Source organism: Pyrus communis, chromosome 5, assembly GCF_963583255.1.
Source record: "Pyrus communis chromosome 5, drPyrComm1.1, whole genome shotgun sequence".
Lineage (NCBI taxonomy): Eukaryota > Viridiplantae > Streptophyta > Magnoliopsida > Rosales > Rosaceae > Pyrus > Pyrus communis.
Genome location: NC_084807.1, coordinates 20,030,334 through 20,048,742, shown reverse-complemented (window position 1 = coordinate 20,048,742; position 18,409 = coordinate 20,030,334). Strand labels below are relative to the sequence as shown.

Here is an 18,409-nt window from a genome sequence, read left to right as displayed (position 1 = left end):
TATTCGGTTCGAATTCGGGGACGGATATGGATTGGAGACCTTTATAACCATATCCAAAATCATAATCGAATAATATTCACCATTTTTCTCCATATCCAAATTTTATCCAAATTTTCATATCCAAATCTAATTCATTCTGACGATTATCCACGATTATCCGGTTTAGCGGTTAAAATTATCATCCTAAGACATACTAGAAGTCTCAAGGTAGGGTAGGCAGCCTAGGATTGAGAATCTGGGATACGAGACAAGACTACAGGAAGCTCTTTCCTCCTCTTGTTCTTGGACATTAGTCCAAAAGACCCCAAGGTGACTATGAGAGAGCAATTTGCACATGAGAATTTGTTTGGGCATATTCTGCTGCGGATTACACACACCGCTAATGAATCTTGAGGTTCTTGGCACTGCAAACCCCTCCACCAAACACCTTTTAGTCGCCTTCTGCAAACTCGAAATTACAGTTTCACCCTCCTGCTTCACTGCTTAAAACCACAGCTATTTGCACTGCAGCCTTCACCGCACAAGAAAGAAGCATCCATCGGCAGCTTGCTGTGAGGAGCTCAACTGCTTCCGTAGGAAGTAGGTTCTTCTACGATCCAGAAACGCTTTAAGGTTTGACTGCCAAACATAGGTAGAATCACTTTCGATTGTCAAAAAGCACTTTTAGCCGTTTCAGAAGCAATCCCGAGTTGATCTTATTACGATTTGATAATCTTTTGTGTTTTACTGTTTTGCAGAACATAATAGAATTACAAAGTTGATGGCAACTATCTCTGCTTCAAGCTTTGCCTCCACAAGTTCCCATGTCAGCTATGGCGCTGTGTCGTCCGGATCAGACCCGAAAACCGGATTTAAGAAAATGTGTTTTGGAAAACAGACCCTGACTCACAATGGGTTGAGAGCTTTGAACTCGGCGGACGAGCTCCGAGTCAGAATCATGCCCAACTCAGTTGCAAGGCAAACGAGGGGCAAAACCGTCAACAGCACTAGGAAGACTTCAGGAGTCATTGTTTGTGGAAGTGGGATGAATTTAGTGTTTCTGGGAACTGAGGTTGGTCCATGGAGTAAAACTGGTGGACTCGGTGATGTTCTTGGAGGCCTCCCACCGGCTATGGCTGTAAGCTTTGCTTCCTCTCTTGATTTGTAGTTAATCCGCACAAATAGAAGCGGACGATACTAAACAGACAATGAACTTTATACAAGCAATGGTTTAGTTCCCATTTATTGTCAGCGTAGTGTCCAGCGAGTTTTGTTTTTGATTAAAAGTTTGTAACCGGTTATGTTTGCGTATATTTCAGTAACGATTTCTTGTTTTGACCTATGAACATGAATTTTGGTAACTAAATTGATCCTTCTTCAGGCAAATGGGCATCGAGTGATGACGATTTCTCCACGTTATGATCAGTACAAAGATGCATGGGATACCGAAGTCACAGTTGAGGTGTGTGCAACATATAACCTTGATCATCATTGAAATAGGACAATGAATGAATTTTTGGTTGTTCAAATGATTTATTCCTATCTGTGTAGCTTAAAGTGGGAGATAATACCGAAACAGTTCGATTTTTTCACTGCTACAAACGAGGAGTTGATCGTGTTTTCGTGGATCACCCGCTGTTTCTCGAGAAGGTTTGGTCATATATTTTCACTGATCTTTCCAATGTTTTTGAAATAGCATGACAAGGAAGAAACCTCAATTTCTTATCTGCTTTTTGTGATTGGTTGTTAAGGTATGGGGGAAAACTGCATCCAAAATTTATGGTCCGACTGCTGGAGTCGATTTCAAGGACAACCAACTTAGGTTCAGCCTTCTATGCCAGGTTAGTAATCTCCACCCTCATTTGTCTATTTTCGTTAACTAGCGTAAATAACACATGTTATTGCCAATCTGTTATCAAATGTTTAGTATAAATGTTAATTTGTGCATCTTCTGATTGTATATTTTAGGCAGCTCTAGTAGCACCAAGAGTGCTGAATTTAAACAGCAGCAAATATTTTTCTGGACCATATGGTAGGCAAAACTCATCTCCAATTCTTTTAACCTACACCACCTTTACTAAATCTTTTACGCGTTAATTGGTAGTACGACATTTCTGTGTGCAGGGGAAGAAGTTGTTTTCGTTGCCAACGATTGGCATACTGCCCTGCTTCCGTGCTACCTGAAAGCCATATACAAACCTAAAGGCGTATACAAGACCGCCAAAGTAGCCTTTTGCATTCACAACATTGCTTACCAAGGCAGATTTGCTTTCGCGGACTTCGCACTCCTCAATCTGCCCAATGAATTCAAGAGCTCGTTTGATTTCGTTGATGGGTAAGTTTCTTCGCAATTTTTAAATAGCGTAGACCGCAGAGCGTTATCTGACTGAAGGTTGAGTATGATTGGTTCAATTCCACAGGTATGACAAACCCGTGAAGGGGAGGAAAATTAACTGGATGAAAGCCGGAATCTTGGAATCAGACAAGGTCTTGACTGTTAGCCCATACTACGCTGAAGAACTTGTTTCTTCAGTTGAGAAAGGAGTCGAATTGGATAACATTATTCGGAAAACTGGAATTCAAGGAATTGTGAATGGCATGGACGTCCAGGAATGGAATCCCTTAACTGACAAGTATACAACTGTCAAATATGATGCTTCAACTGTAAGAATACTCATCGTACAACTTCCATAACCGCACTGCATGCAAATTCTTTGATTCGTTTGGCAATGACTCTTTAAATTTGACTTGCTTAGGTGGCTGATGCAAAGCCTCTTTTGAAAGAAGCCCTCCAAGCAGAAGTCGGACTGCCGGTGGATAGAGACATCCCTGTCATAGGTTTCATTGGTAGGCTTGAAGAGCAGAAGGGTTCGGACATTCTCATAGAAGCCATTCCCCATTTTATCAAAGAGAATGTTCAGATTATAGTCCTCGTACGTACCGGACATGGAAGTTGTTCCTCGCCTTACATTGCGTATCTGTTTGTCATGCCACCAAAACCTATCTGTATATCATACTGATCTGCATTCTGCAATTTCCTCAGGGGACTGGCAAAAAGCCAATGGAGAAGCAGCTTGAACAGCTGGAAACGGAATACCCAGACAAAGCCAGAGGAATAGCGAAATTCAATGTCCCTCTGGCCCATATGATCACGGCAGGAGCTGATTTCATGTTGGTTCCAAGCAGATTCGAGCCATGTGGTCTCATCCAGTTGCACGCCATGCGTTATGGAACTGTAAGATCCCTTCCTCAAGCAAGTTCTACGTCCGAAGGTACTTCTTGCCTTAGTACTGAATCGCTGCTACGCTTCTGCAGGTGCCCATTGTTGCGTCAACCGGCGGGTTGGTAGACACTGTTAAAGAAGGATTCACTGGATTTCATATGGGAGCCTTCAATGTGGAAGTAATACTTAAGTTTCTTCCCTCTAGTTTTACACAATCTTTTATACTTTCGCGTGAGCTCAAGTTTCGGAAATTGATGTTTCAGTGCGAAGTTGTTGATCCAGCGGATGTACAAGCAATCGCTACAACCGTCTCAAGAGCCCTCGGAACTTATGGAACTCCAGCTTTTACTGAGATCATAAGCAACTGCATGGCTCAAGATCTCTCGTGGAAGGTAAAGACATTGCGCCACGCACAATCCATTTACAATTAGTCGCATTCTTGCATTCCTAAATCCTTTGAATCGCAACTGCGCAGGGACCTGCTAAGAAGTGGGAGGAAGTGCTGCTGAGTTTGGGTGTCGCCAACAGCAAACCTGGGATTGAGGGTGAGGAAATTGCACCGCTCGCAAAGGAAAATGTCGCAACGCCATGAGAAACACGAGTTAACGAGCAGTTGATCGGTTTTGTGAAGAAACACAGAAGAAATCTGCTGCGCGCCCTAACTGACCGTCTTGTGTGTACTCATTTACAAGCAACACAATGCGTGAGGGCATATGTTTAGCAATTTGCGTATCATAGGACACCCGTGGTGGGCCGTACCGGCTACAGATCTAACGAAACCAATTGCAGATTTGTATTCGATTGTCTTTTCTTCGATGTATATTTTCACATACATTTATCATAACATTGCAGTTCGATAATATGAAATTTCTTTCGATAATAAGAAATTTCCGTTAGCAAAACACACATCAAGCCGGGAAATTCACAGCAACTCAAGTATTGAATGCGGAAAATATAACCGAAGAGTTCGGTTCGGTCAGGAAAACACGAACACAATGAAAGTGTTAACAGCCTTCCTATGCCCTAAAACCAATTTGGGCAATGGCCAATCAATCAATGTAAACAAGACTGAAACATTCTAACGAGAGTTATGCAACCAACACAGAGCTCGTGATCATGTTTCGAAGCATGTATTGCACATCAAACGGAAGATAAAACCATCGCAAACAATTTTTTCAAGATCAAAAGAGCAACAAACGTTTATATCAAGAAATTCAAACATAAGATGTTCACAAATAGGACTCGTTCGGCAGAAAACCAGGAGCCTTTTAACAATTTATCCATTAGCACTACATATCATAAGCCAAAAAGAAAGACACCCCCTACTAGATTGATACGGTAACTAATCTCAAAGTACTAAAAACCATCAAACAGAAGAATGGATTACATCTTTGCTGAAAGGAGCTCCTAATCGAACAAGCTGAATCCCATATCGTCATCACTCTCCTCCTTGGGTTCTTCCTGTAAAAATCAAATTCGAAACCAAAACGAGCAGATCAGATAACCCAACACTTACAAACCAAAACAGTTTCAACAAACTCAGGTCGACGAAAAATGATGGAAATGGCCCAATACCTTCTTCTCCTCTACTGCAGGAGCAGCGGCAGCTGGGGCAGCCCCACCGGCACCTGGAGCAGCAACGGCAACAGCACCGCCGCCGCCACCAGCGCCAACATTCAGGATGAGATCTTCAATGTTCCTCTTCTCGGCGAGCTTGGCGAACAAGCCAGGCCAGTAAGACTCAACAGTGATATTAGCAGATTTCACCACTGTTGCAATCTTCTCAGCCTATTACAAACCAATATTAAGGAGAATCACAGCTTCCAAAAACAACATTTCTAAATTTCTATTTAATCTAACCCATTAACTTAAAATAACACAAATAAACAAAACTAAATCAAACCAACATTAATCTATAGAAAGAAACATGAACACAAAAGTTTAACAATTGCAGCATAAACATTAATAGCAAATCATAAAAATAAAAATAAAAATAAAAAGCTAAAAAACAAACTAATAAATAATAAAAACGAATATGTGAAAAAAAAAATGGAAAAAAGGATACAGTGATGGGGATGCCATCATCGTGCAGGATTAGGGCGGCATAGGTGCAAGCAATCTCTGAAATCGACATCGTTTTTCGCTATAACGAACAACAACAAAGCCCATAATTATTAATTTTGCCATGGAAAACATACTCATAAGAGTTTGCAGTCTATGCTAACAGGAGAGAGAGAGAGAGAGAGAGAGAGAGAGAGAGAGTCACCTGAGGGAGATGAGATCTGAGACTGACGGGTGGTAGAGAGCTGCGCGGCTGCAAAACCTCAACACTTTCTCGTCTAGGGTTTCTGATTTTCTAGCGAGGCAGGGCATTTAAAGGTGCGCAACAATGGCCTCGCCGGCTTTTTTTGGAAGCGCAGTAGTGGGCTCAGGGCCCAGAAAGCCCAGTTCTCATTTTCTTTTGGTGGTCAAAGCCCATTCATCCACTGGAGTTTGGACTATGGGTGATTTTATGGAGACCCCAAAATGATATTTGGACACCCAAGTTCTGAGAAAGAAAAAGAAAAGAAAAAGAGATTCAATTTGTAGAATGAATTGAAAGTCCCTTAGACCTAGCAAAAACATTCCTCCTAAAAATAAGTTCTACTAGTTAAAAATAAAATAAAATTTGGGCTCATCTACAAGGAAAAGGGGAAAATTGGAAGTTAAACTGTCAATTAGTTGGCTTGTCCAATGGATGTCCAGTTTGGTATTGTTTTTTTTTTTTTTTTAACCAAAAACTGCTTCACTTTAAAAGTAATAGCCTTCAGACATCAGCTTTAATAAAAAGCAAAGTTGAACCTTTAGAATATTTGTAATTCATGAAATAAGATCATTAATTTTAAACAATGACATACATTATCCTTTTGGACACTGCTTTTCATGCTCACAGCATTTTTAAAAATACAATTTATCAAACACCCAGCTGCTTTATTTTGCAACTGGTTATTTTTAAAACACAATAGAAACAATTTGTTAAAAAAGCACAACAATTCCAAGCCGGCCTGGAATGATCTCATGTCATCAATCAATTACTAGTTATATTTTTATTGACAAGCATATAGACAGCTAATCAAAATTTCGATATGATATATTGATAGTTAATGTAGATTGAATGTGGTGAGCTAACTATTTCAATTTAATTCTATATAACAAATGAGGCTTAAAAGCATCTCTAACAGCCTTGCTAAATGAGGTTGTTTGGGCATTTTAACAAAACATCACAAGTTCCAACATGCTATTACTCGCTATATGCCTCTCTGCTTTGACATTGTGAGCAATTTCTTGCTAGATTTGGCGATGAGGAAAGAGATATTCGCAAGCTAGCTATACATAAACAATTATTATTTATGTTCTTCCTCCACACACTGTTTGGGTCGCGAATTGTGGATACATCAACGATTGAGCGATCAATTCTAAGATGATGGAGTAGTGACTATTCATTGTGACAACAACAACGAAGTCAATGAGATATGGGATGATGGAGCTGATGAGATCAAGGACGACAAGCCTCGAATGGTTGATGAGATTTGAAATGGCAGAGTAAGGCCATCTCCAACCAACCCAGCCAAAGGTTTATAGGGCTAAATGGCGGAGTAGTGTCTATTAGCTAACATCATGTTGACACCAGGTTACCGTTGGATTTGAAATTTTTTTTTTTTTTTAAGACAATTTTTTTCGTATAAATACCTAAGCCATTCCTACACCATTTATCACCTAATTTTCATCATTCTATACTATCTTACTTCATTTTATTTCAATTCTTCACATTCTATTCTCTTACCTCTTTCAATAATTTTTCCTTCAATTTTTTCAATAATTTTCAAATGGCCACATCTACAATGAAATGTAGGGCTTGGACCCGAAAAGAAGATGAAGCTCTTTGCAGGGCTTATAGATGGGTATTGGAAGATAGTATGAGGGGGAATTCTCAAACAAGTGAAGGTGTTTGGACTCGTCCGAAAAGTACTATGAGTTCTACGAAGACACCACTCCACCGAATTCCCGAAACCACGAGAGTTGTTCTTCAAGATGGAAAAAACATCTTCATCTAAGTTTGAATAAATTGCATCAAGCAATGGTAAAGGTCGAAGGCAAACATGAAAGCGGAGCCAATTACTACGACGAAGTAAGTGTTTTCACAAGTTAATTTAAATATTTAATTATATTACATTTAATTTCATAAATTAATTTCTTTTAATTTTTGTAATTATATTTTGTAGATACGTCAAGCGGAGGAATTGTATATGGGAGGACAACTCAAAACCCTTTAGTCATCACGGTTGTTGAGAAATTTGTAAAGGGTGGGTGTTATTTGAAGATCCACCTCAGCAAAGAGTTGGTCTTACGCCGGTGTTTGGAAATGTTTCCTCAAATGCAGATGGGGATGAACATGGACAACGGTAGAAAATTTGTCTCTAGGTGAAGGTTCCATACCTAGGGCTACGGGATGAAATAAGGCTCGAAAATTAAAGGAAAATGACAAGGCAAAGGATGATTACACCTTTCAATAGGAAATGGTGGCCTCATTGCGATTAATGGCAGATCAAAATGCCTTTGCCGTGGAAGAAAGGAACTGTAGGCACGAAGAATGAGCAAAACAAATACAAGAAGAGATGGATGATAGGAACTTGCAAAGGAACACTTCGGATTATACTTCAATGAGCTAGGCATATTTTGATTGGAGAAAGAGGGAAATTATGGCCCGACGAGGGTTGTTTACATCCGACTATACTCCTACAATGGCGGATGATGATGATGATTATAATCTTTAAATTTAAGGTGTAGTTTTTAAATTTAAGATGTTGTAGTCTTTAAATTGAAATAATAAATTATGTTTGTTTTATGACCCTTTGGCTCCCTTGGTTGGAGATGGTTTTTTGTCGTAGGGATATGTTTGTCTTATGGTTCTTTGGTCCCCACTGTTGGAGGTGGTATGAAATATGGCCTGACATTGTTTAATAAAATATAATTTCTTAGAGGACTATAGGGCTAAATAGAGCACTTTAACTCTTATTCGGTTGGAAATGGCCTAAGAAGTGACATAGGGAGAGTCTGAAGGGAAAAACAAAAAATAACGAAGAGATGGAATATGAGTGGTTAGAGAGAAATTGACGGAAAGGACAAGGAAAGGGAGAAGAGAAAAAGAGGAGAGAGAGAGAGAGAGAGAGAAGTGGCTCTAGATAATGGTACAAGTTGACTTTCCTTTTTTTCCTTTTTGTCAAAAAATTATAAATGAATTATTAAGACTTTATACAATCAATTAAGAATTTAAGATAAGATAATAAATTCGATGACAAATATCTTCTCTCATTAAAGTTAAACAGTAATACATTGCTTTAATTTCTTTTGTCACAAAGTAAAAATTCAGGTAGCAAGTGGAGAAATTCCCCTACTACTTACTGGTACTTTCTTCTTCAATATTGAAGCATGTTCATGTAATTTGAGACAAGTAATTCAATTTTGCATCTCAAAACCAAATCAAATTAATTATAAAAATACTACTCTCACCACGTAATTGTATCATTATTTATATCATCTTTTTTTATAGAGATGAGACGCACATGTGTTTATGAGTCTATTTTTATTAAAAATATGATACAAATAATAGTACAAATATGCAAAAAGTATTATATTACTAAATTAATTATGCAAAACCATGCATTGCCTAAAAAATGAGAGATCTCCTTGGATTCCAAGCACATTCTTCAAAGCCTCAAAAGTGATTGATTGATTGTGCAAAAGAAGAATCATAGTAAATAAAAAACAAAATAACCAGAAAGACAATCTTCTATTTCTTCAAATTAATCCATCCTATCTGAAAAAACAGTGACCAAATTAAAAAAAATAAAAGTTACAATTTAGATGGCCAATCAAGCTATCCCAAGCTTTTGACCAAATTGGTGTTTCAAAGACATAAAACAAATCTTTTGAAACCCGATTGCTTTTAACAATATAAACAGAGGTGGCTTTATATGTCATTGGATGCTCTCAGCGATCCCAGACACAGAATCCAACTGCTAATTAGTGTTGTGACTTGTGAGGCAGAAACCAAAGCCCAATATTTAGCTTCCACCTCATGCAATTACATGAATTAATGATTACTTATGATTAATTAATTAATTAATTCCTTCCCTAATTCTACCAACTAACTTGAAAAATAACCTAGACTCCCCCTAATTGTCCTAACCAAGAACATGTTTGATGATGATGATGATGAAGAAGTTAGTGAAGCAAATGAAGAACCAAGCGGATGCTGACACTTGGATGAAACACTTTTACCCTATTCTGATAGCAGCTGATGTGATTAATCTGCAGCAGCATGAACCTCTTTTGAAATGATGGCTTAAAATCTGGTTTTGTTAATGGCATTTTTCCCCTTCCCTTCCATCAATGCGGTTCGTCTTGAAAAGTTGACATTGTTTTGATGCTTTGTGGATATTAAGTTGCAGAACTCTGCCCAGAATTTGCCCCAGAAGGTTGTAAGGCATTTGGCCCCGCTGACGTGACCCCAGTTGCTGCTGTTGTTGCACCTGTAACATTTTGCATGTAAACTGTAAATTCTCCAGATACTTTATCTCTGGAGTGTCACGACCACGATATCTCAAGCGAATTATGCTGGAATATTAGCAGGAAGATGGTTAAAATGTTTTTACCTGGGGTAGATGCGGAGGAGGTGATTGGCATTGAAGGAGGAGGAAGTGAGAGGATCCCAGCTGTGGAGGTGGACCCATAGGGCTGAGGCAAATAAGGGTACTGTACCATTTGGGGATATTGGACACCAAGGGCATGAGCCTGGCTACTACTCTGAGCATATTGAGCATATAATGGGTAGACATTTTGGTAAATTCCAGCTGGCCCAGATGCACCTCCAGTTGTGGTGGTGTAGTAAGGTGAGAATTGTTGGCCACCACCGCCATAGACACCGTAATAGTTCTGCACAATAACATGCATTTTGCACAAAAGTCAGCTTAAGAAAAAACCAAAGAAAAAATAGATAATTCATGTACCCACTTAAAGTGCTAAAGTTATTTAGTACTACGGTTTAGTGATATTCCTTTTTACTTGTAAGTAAGAGATCTTAGGTTCAATTTTCGCCAAAAATGAATTTGAACCACATTATTACCAATTGTAATGTTAAACACACCCTCTCTCCCTTACTGTAAAACTATAAATAATATTGTTTGTTTTTTAAAAAATGGTAAATAAAAAATTTACCATGGGATACATGGAATCTTGTGAATATCCAGTGTACCTGTAATTTTACAGCCAAAAAGAAGGAAAGAAAAATCAGATATAAGTACACAGTGAACCCGTATCATGTAAATTGTTTTGGAAATTATAAGGAGAAGCAAAGAAAGTTTTGGATGTGTTTTTGTTCTGGGGAATTTGAGGCTTACCCATAAGCTGAATAAGGAAATGTGTATTGGCCAGTGGGTTGAGGGAAATAGGTTGATGATGATCCATGATAAGCAGCTGGTGGAGCCACCAACCTATGCGCTGCTCTAAACCTTCCTGCACCTGCAGCATTACCATAACAAAATCAACAAACACATTGGGTCTCTCTTCTTTGTTTCCTAACCCTAGCACATTTTAGATCCACATTCCCATTTAGGAATGGAAATATTTTCTGCGGGATGTGAATACTCGATCCACCAATACAGTAGGTCAACCGGGCACTCACATCCCGCAGAAGATTTATTCCGCATTGGAGAACAAAATGATTCAAGAAATGGTAAAAGAAAAGAATAAAATTATAGTATGAGAAAGGCAAAAACCATGAAGAGGAATTGGTGGGCGAGTCTTTTGTGCACCAAGAAATGCGAGATTGCAGTTTGCCCTCCTTCCATCAATCACAGGGGATGGATTTTGGCACGCCCTCACGGCTGCCTCTGGATCCTTAAATGTAACCTAATCAAAGCAATCAAACATTAATTAACAAAGAAACACAAATTTTATGATCAGAAAAACCCAGAAAAATCACAAGAAAGAAAGTAATGAGATTTGCTTACAAATCCATAACCCTTGGATCTTCCAGTGTTTTTATCTGTGATCACAACAGCCTCCAAGATCTCCCCAAACTGTTCAAAATACCTTCTCATGGTTTCCCTTTGAGTCTCCCAGGCCAACCCTCCCACAAAGATTTTGGTAAAAGTTGTGTCATTGTATTGCCCTTGATTGTTCATGTAATTACTTCCCCCCACCATCTGAATTTGCCTTCCTTGATTCATCAAAACCAAAATCAAATACCCAAAAAAAACAAAAAGATTAAATTTTTAATTTTTTTTTTTTTTAAAAGAAGAAAAAAACCCAGAACCCAAATTTCTTTTGTGTTTCTTTTGAAAGATCACATCAAAGAAAACAGAGAAACACTCGTGCGGTTGGTGAGATTCTGTTTGTTCTTCTTCTTCTTTGTGAAATGACTGGTTTTTTGGAATGAGACTGCTTCTTCTTCTTCTTCTATAACCGCCACTTTTTCACAACACCTCCGATTCTTCATTACTGTTTGAGGGTGGAAGAAAAAGGGAGGGGGGAGAGAGAGAGAGAGAGAGAGAGAGAGAGAGAGAGAGAGAGAAATATTACCACCCCATCAAAATCTTTATATGCAAAAACACCAAAACGGAGTCAGAATAAATATAAGAGGAGAAAAAGAAATATTGAATATTTTTAAAATTATTGGAAGAAAAAAAAAGAAAGGAGAAGACAAAAAAGCTGCCAGTGGGAACCCACGACAATGGTCGGTGAAGGTGGTGGCCAATGGAAATATGGAAGACCAGCAGAGACAAGGGACCAGCCTTTCTTGCTGTATCACTACTTTCTCTCTCTCTTTCTCAACTATATGCAATATTATATATATATATACACACACACCCATAAGAATATAAATATTAAAATAATAATAATGTAGGATTGTGGGGGGTGGGTCTGCATGAACAATTGCTTCGCTGTATTCAACCTTCCATATTTCCTGTTCTTCTTCTCTCTCTCCTCTTTTCTCTGTGTTTCCACCCCCTCTTAATATTACTTGCTCTGTTTATGGCATTTGGTTCGGTCTCTGAGGAGATAACATACCTTTGCTTTGAGAGTCTCTCTCTCTCTCTAAAGCTGCAGCTATTCTCCTAACTGAAAAAAGTACAGGAAGGAAGGAAACGGGATTGTTTTTGGTGGGCCAAAACTTTCTGGCACAACGTTCTAAAGTTTTCTTTGACAATTATGGGTGTTTTAATCAATAATAAAAATTTTGGACCCTTTTCTTTTGTCAATAAAATTTTTTATTTAAGCATCTCTGATTTTGTTAAGTACATAATCTCTCCTCTTCCTGATTCGATGCTCTTGAATACCTTAAATTGCCTACCAATTAGTGGTGAAGTCAAAATTCTAATTTCGGAGGCTCCTAATATAAAAAGTTAAAAAATAATTTAGACGATAATAATATGAAAAATTAAACAGTAACACTTTTTATTTATAAATCGTAAAAACAACATTACAAGTTTGAATCCACAATCATAAACATCGTTCTTAGCTAGGTCATTTTAAAAAAGAAAAAAAAATCTTCTATTATGAGTAAATTGATAACTTTTTAGGGACGTTTTGAATTATACGTCTTATTTTTAAATGTCATAGACTAAACATCTATTTCTTTTGCAAATTTGATTAAACATTTTTTCTACAATTTTGGTACTTTAATTTTATTTCATTAGAAGTCTATTCACGTTAGCATTCCCTTTTTTCCTCCTATTTTTATGCATCTCTTATTATAATGATTTAAGATTTTTTTTTATTTTTTATTAAAATATTTATTTTAGTAAATTAAGTAGAATGTAACAAAACTCGTTGTTAGGTACATTTGATTATAATGGTACATTTAGTTACTTGGGACATTTGAATTTTTGGTCCATTTGGTTTCTTGGTACATTTGAATTTTTGGTACATTTATTTTTTGGTACATTTGAATTTTTGGTACATTTGTTTTCAAAACATAAGTTTTATTACTTTTTGTTCTAATAATGAGGAATTACTTTAATTAATTTTTTTATTTTTATAGAAAGAGTCATTAAACAATGTAAAAGTTTAAATTACTTTAATTAATTATTTTGTTTTCTAGAAAGAGTCATTAATCAACGGATAATAACCTTTTTGTTAATTCAAAATTATATGATTTATCGTTATTATTTAGTATTATCTACAATAATAAGGATTTATCTCCGATCAAATAAAAGTTGTTCCAGAGACTTATCTACGAAAAAACAAGACTATGTAAATCAAACATATTTTTAAACATTCCAAAAAGATGAATATTTATTTTAATATAGTTTATAATTGGGTATGTTTTAATTTGGGGTTGGTACGTTTTCGTTTGATGTTGGTACGTTTTCATTTAATGTTGGTACGTTTCCATTTGTCGTGGGTGTACATTTAGATTTGAAAAGTTTAAAATTTTAGACTTAAATACAATTGAAATTATTTAAAATATACAACAGATATTTAAATGTAAATTAATTTCAATTAATCTGAAGTAATTCAAGTTTGAGTATCTTAATTAAATGTTTCAAAAGCTTAATCAAAAACTCAAAAAGCATAAATGTTTAATCTACAAAAGTCTAAAATGAGTCATCTAATTCTAATTTTCTCAACTTTTTAACCTGTTACGAAGGACAAAACTAAGGGGTTTTTTTTTTTTAATGTTTGGTTAAAAAAAATCTAAAGATAATTGTTGTCCATTATTGTGGTATTAATATTTTTTTCTCCATTAGCTCATCTAAATAAATGGTTAACTTAGTGGGCTTTATCACTTGTTAAATTTGTTAGCCTAGATAGTAAGAATTCATGTGTTAAAATTTCTAAACATATGGAATGAGCTGTTTCGTTTAAAACCAATCAGATCAAACAACGACGTAGAAGGAAAAAAAAAAAAAGAACGACGTAGTAGGGAAAAAAAAGAATTTTAGCATCTTCTTCTTCGCGAGGCAACTGCTACCTGCAACACATTCAGGCCTCCTCTATGGTGTACCAAAATTTCGACTGGGCTATAACTATATCCTATCTAACAAAAAATAAAATAAAAAAAATAAAATAATCTTCTTTGAGGCGTAGGTTCATCTCTCATGTTGAAACATTCCAAGGGTCCCTGGAGGACCTTCATAAGCGTTTTCCCAGCTTTCGAAGGGTCCAAGGACCACGGTATCCTTATATGGATCTGCAGCCACCAATGCATGCATGGAGAAGAGACTCTACCAAGGGCATGTTTCTACAGGTGGAATGGATTTGTAAGGAATATGTATTATTATTATTTTACTGCCTATACTAACAACCAAAGAATGGAGAATGTGGAGCGAAAAAATAATCCAAAAATTTTAGAGCTGACGCGTGGACTTTTATATGCAACTGACAAGAATGCCCTTATTAAATTTGCAACGCTCACATTTATTCCACACTCAATTCAACCCTCTTGAAGACCTGAGCTGCTGACTACGATACGATCTCTCGAAGCTTCGCTGCTCATGGCAAGGAGAAAAGTCAAAGATATTAAAAATAAGATTAATAATCAAATCATCTTTTTAAAGCTTTCCTTATTGAAGATCAACTCAATCAAGTAAGGAATAACAATTAAATCCAATCAGAGATTCTACGAGATAATTCCAAGATATTATTAATTAAATAATATCTTCGGGATAATTCTCTACATCATCCAACCGATAACACACCTTAGCCGGATACCGACACATGACATGGAAAACCCTACACATGTGGCGGCCCTATCTCTATAATACCCCATCCTCCACCAATTTATTGTAAGCTTTTGTTACGCAATTAAGCCCTAAACTCTTTCAAAGAAACTGGCTTAGGCATCAAATCTCCATTGGCCAAAACCCCCACTATGTGGGCTTGTAGCTTTGGTCATTGATCAAAGGTGTTTAAATGTTTTGTACGTACAAATTCATCAGGACTGAAGATGGTGGATTTTTGCATACCACATAAAAGATAAATGTTTTTGGGTGACTCATACATTTTCATACTTGAAAAATTTAAGTATGGAACGGGGCTCACCTTCGAATCCCAACTTGGGGAGCAAATTGACCAGAACATCCCAGCCTTCCAATTTCAACTTGCCTTGTTTTACATGAGAATTTTTCAACATTTAAATTTATTCCTGGCCACATGATCAAAAATGGAAGGCTGAGATGTTCTGGTCAGTTTGCTCTGCAAGCTGGGATCCGGAGATGATCCCAGTCCTTGAGTATGAGATTACAATGTGGAGTTGTTTATCTCATACTTAATTTTTCATATCTCCATTCCTTTATCTTACCATTCATTCTCAATACAGTAAACTCCATTAAATACTTGAACTACAAATCACTTAGTTATTCATTAATTTTATTACAGACATATTAACCTAAACAATCCTCACCGTGTCATGCTATTTTGATTACCAATTTTAACAATACCGGTCCATTTTATTTAAGGCTTTGATGTCCATAATTTCCACATTTTTCACCATGTAAATTGCCATATAACAATGCAGTTGTGCCATAATATCACCAATTAATCACAATAAATGGAAAAATTATTTAATAGACTTCATGTTAGTAGTTGAAAGTTCAAGCTGGCCATGGTGTAGAAATCGAACTTCTTGCACCACAATAAAGAGTTCTGTAATTGTTAATGTCATCTTCTTAATTGCCATATAATGCTTGCAGTCTTGCAGAAATCACACATCTACTATGTTTTTATCACTATTCTAAAAATTCTTGCATAGGCGCTAGGTGGCTGACCACCGTCCCGAATAATGCATAGGCATTTGAAAATTAAAAAACGGCGCCCAGACTTGCTGAGGCACCCGCCTAGCTTGCCCGGACCCACCTAGGCATCTACCTAGGTTGCGACTCACTTAAACGGAAAATAGATAACTTTCATTTTGCATTTTATTTTTTTCAATAAATTGTAAGAGACTTATTGAATACTTAAATGAACACACTTTATATGCTTGTTCCCTATATTTTCATTATATTCCAATACTTCATAACATATATGTCATTCTATTTTGTAGTTTATGATGAAATTATATATATTTTAAGTATAAACAGACACTTATTTACACGAAATATAATAGATTCATTTAAGTATGCCTAGGTGCCCACCTAGCATCTTAGGCACTAGGCCTCAGCCCACCGCTCAATTAGTGCCTAGCGTTTTTTAGAACCTTTTTATCACAAACGACAGAATGATTACACTACTTATTTAAATTGCAAAGAAAGAGATTCAAATTTTGGTACAGAAAGTAAAGCATATTGCTCTAGCCAACTTGTGTAAACCTATGTATATATGCACCCATCCACTGTGTTCAAAGTTGACAAACATTGAAAGGGCAATACGGTCTTTTGAATATGAACACTAAGAAATAAGGGACACCCTTCTCATTACTCAAATATAATTTGGTATTAAATATCATTAAAATGGTTTTTTATACACATGTAAAATGATTTAGAAAAGGAAGAAGTAAGAACCAGTGTTCTGGAAAGATGCGAAGTATGTGGTTTTGGTGCAGTGCGGGGAATTTTTCATTGAGGTTTTGATTGAGGATAGGGTGCACCGTTGTCGGTGGCGCCTTATGGTTGTTTGTGCAAGTACAGATGAACGAAGATGAGTTCAACAATTGAGTGTCTTAAGTGATTGGATTGCATGCTACCCTGAACCTTGTCTGGTGATAGGTGATTTCAATGATTTATTAATGGAATCAGAGAAGGATAGGGGTAATGGAAGAATGGCTGCTAGCATGCAGTCATTTAGAGATTTTGTGGCACAAGTGCGTCTATTGGACTTGGGTTTTGAATGATACCCGTATACGTGGAGAAATAGACGTGATGACGGTTTTATTCAGGAAAGGCTTGACTGTGTTTTAGCTACAAATGAATGGGTGCAATGCTATCAACAAGCGGTTGTTAAACACGTGGTTTTGGAGGGGTTTAACCATGCTATGTTAGTACTATCAACAGATGTGGATATCCCTGGGCAACGAAAAGATTTATGTTTAACCCACTATGGAATTAGGATGCAAAATGTGTTGAGGTGGTGCATGATTGTTGGGTTTTTGTCCCCGGTAATAATCCAGCACATAGATTGGTACAAAAATTATGGCGGGTTAAACATGGATTGGTGAGGTGGCAGAAGAAGGAGGGGTAGAATGAATAAAAGGAGATTTGCTGCCTGAAAGAAGTCATCCGTGAGGCATATCAAAAACCAGTGTTTAATGGTCAAAGAATCAGAGAGTGAGAGATAGAGCTTACAAAGGCAATTAGAAGGGAAGACGTCTATTGGCGCACGAAATCTCGAGTATAGTGGTTACAAGAGGGTGATAAAAATACTAGATTCTTTCATACGCACACTTTGAAACGAAGAATGAGGAATGCTATTCGTGGGTTAGAAGAGGAGGATGAGACATGTGTACTGATAGGCATAGTATGCATGGACTTGTGGTGCAATATTTTCAAACGTTGTTCTCAACGGACCAACTGCCAAACTCTATGCAGATCTTGTCGTGTGTGTAGAGGAAGGTGATGGACATGGATAATAATTTGTTGATTGCTCCGGTGACTAATATGGAGATCGAAACTGCTTTATATCAGATGCATCCAACAAAATCATTGGATCCGGATAGATTCAATGAGGGGTTTTTCCAGCATCATTAGGAGGCGGTTGGAGGTATGGTCTTAGGTACGGTTAAATCTATTTTTTTGTTCGAGGCGTATGTTAAAGGAGTTGAATCACACTAATATTGTCTTAATTCTTGAGGTGGATAATCCGACAAAAATGTCCCAATTTCGACCAATCTCATTATGTAAGGTGTATAAAATTATTTCCAAGGTTCTAACCAATCAGTTGAAGAAAGTCCTCCTTAAAGTAATTAGTTCGAATCAATCAACATTTGTAGTGGGTAGGCAAATTTCAGACAACATATTGGTGGTTCATGAACTCCTGCATTCTATGTAACATGAAAATGAGGAAGGTGTTGATTTTATGGCAATGAAATTGGATATTGCAAAAGCTTATGATCGTTTTGAACGGTCCTTTTTATGTGCTATGTTGCACCAATTGGGATTTGACGATATCTTTTGCCAATGGGTGATGGAGTGTGTACAATCTGTGTTATATAGTGTGGTAGTTAATGGT

At 37.0% G+C, this 18,409-nt stretch overlaps 3 protein-coding genes across 5 annotated transcripts; 1 reads left to right on the top strand and 2 right to left on the bottom strand.

The window, feature by feature from the left end:
- The first annotated feature begins 241 nt into the window (after positions 1-241).
- Positions 242-4,062, top strand: LOC137733254 (granule-bound starch synthase 1, chloroplastic/amyloplastic-like). Of its 3 annotated transcripts, none has more exons than XM_068472402.1 (13): positions 242-579; positions 738-1,117; positions 1,361-1,441; positions 1,531-1,629; positions 1,731-1,820; positions 1,948-2,011; positions 2,104-2,314; positions 2,400-2,643; positions 2,736-2,912; positions 3,023-3,214; positions 3,295-3,381; positions 3,466-3,594; positions 3,678-4,062. In XM_068472402.1, the coding sequence occupies exons 2-13, from the start codon at positions 761-763 to the stop codon at positions 3,792-3,794; spliced, it is 1,848 nt and encodes a 615-aa protein (XP_068328503.1). In that variant the 5' UTR covers positions 242-579; positions 738-760; the 3' UTR covers positions 3,795-4,062. The 3 variants fall into 3 exon arrangements, with proteins under 3 accessions (XP_068328503.1, XP_068328502.1, XP_068328501.1); XM_068472401.1 differs by having other exon boundaries at positions 242-612; XM_068472400.1 differs by having other exon boundaries at positions 243-631.
- Positions 4,063-4,447: 385 nt separating this feature from the next.
- On the bottom strand, positions 4,448-5,558 carry LOC137733255 (large ribosomal subunit protein P1-like). Its single transcript, XM_068472403.1, has 4 exons — positions 5,469-5,558; positions 5,268-5,345; positions 4,778-4,990; positions 4,448-4,663 (listed from the first exon to the last, which is right to left on the bottom strand). The coding sequence occupies exons 2-4, from the start codon at positions 5,334-5,336 to the stop codon at positions 4,610-4,612; spliced, it is 336 nt and encodes a 111-aa protein (XP_068328504.1). The 5' UTR covers positions 5,337-5,345; positions 5,469-5,558; the 3' UTR covers positions 4,448-4,609.
- Positions 5,559-8,806: 3,248 nt separating this feature from the next.
- Positions 8,807-11,802, bottom strand: LOC137735634 (uncharacterized). The gene is made up of 6 exons (XM_068475080.1): positions 11,254-11,802; positions 11,020-11,152; positions 10,642-10,762; positions 10,460-10,496; positions 9,898-10,177; positions 8,807-9,774 (listed from the first exon to the last, which is right to left on the bottom strand). The coding sequence occupies exons 1-6, from the start codon at positions 11,470-11,472 to the stop codon at positions 9,683-9,685; spliced, it is 882 nt and encodes a 293-aa protein (XP_068331181.1). The 5' UTR covers positions 11,473-11,802; the 3' UTR covers positions 8,807-9,682.
- Positions 11,803-18,409: the final 6,607 nt, after the last annotated feature.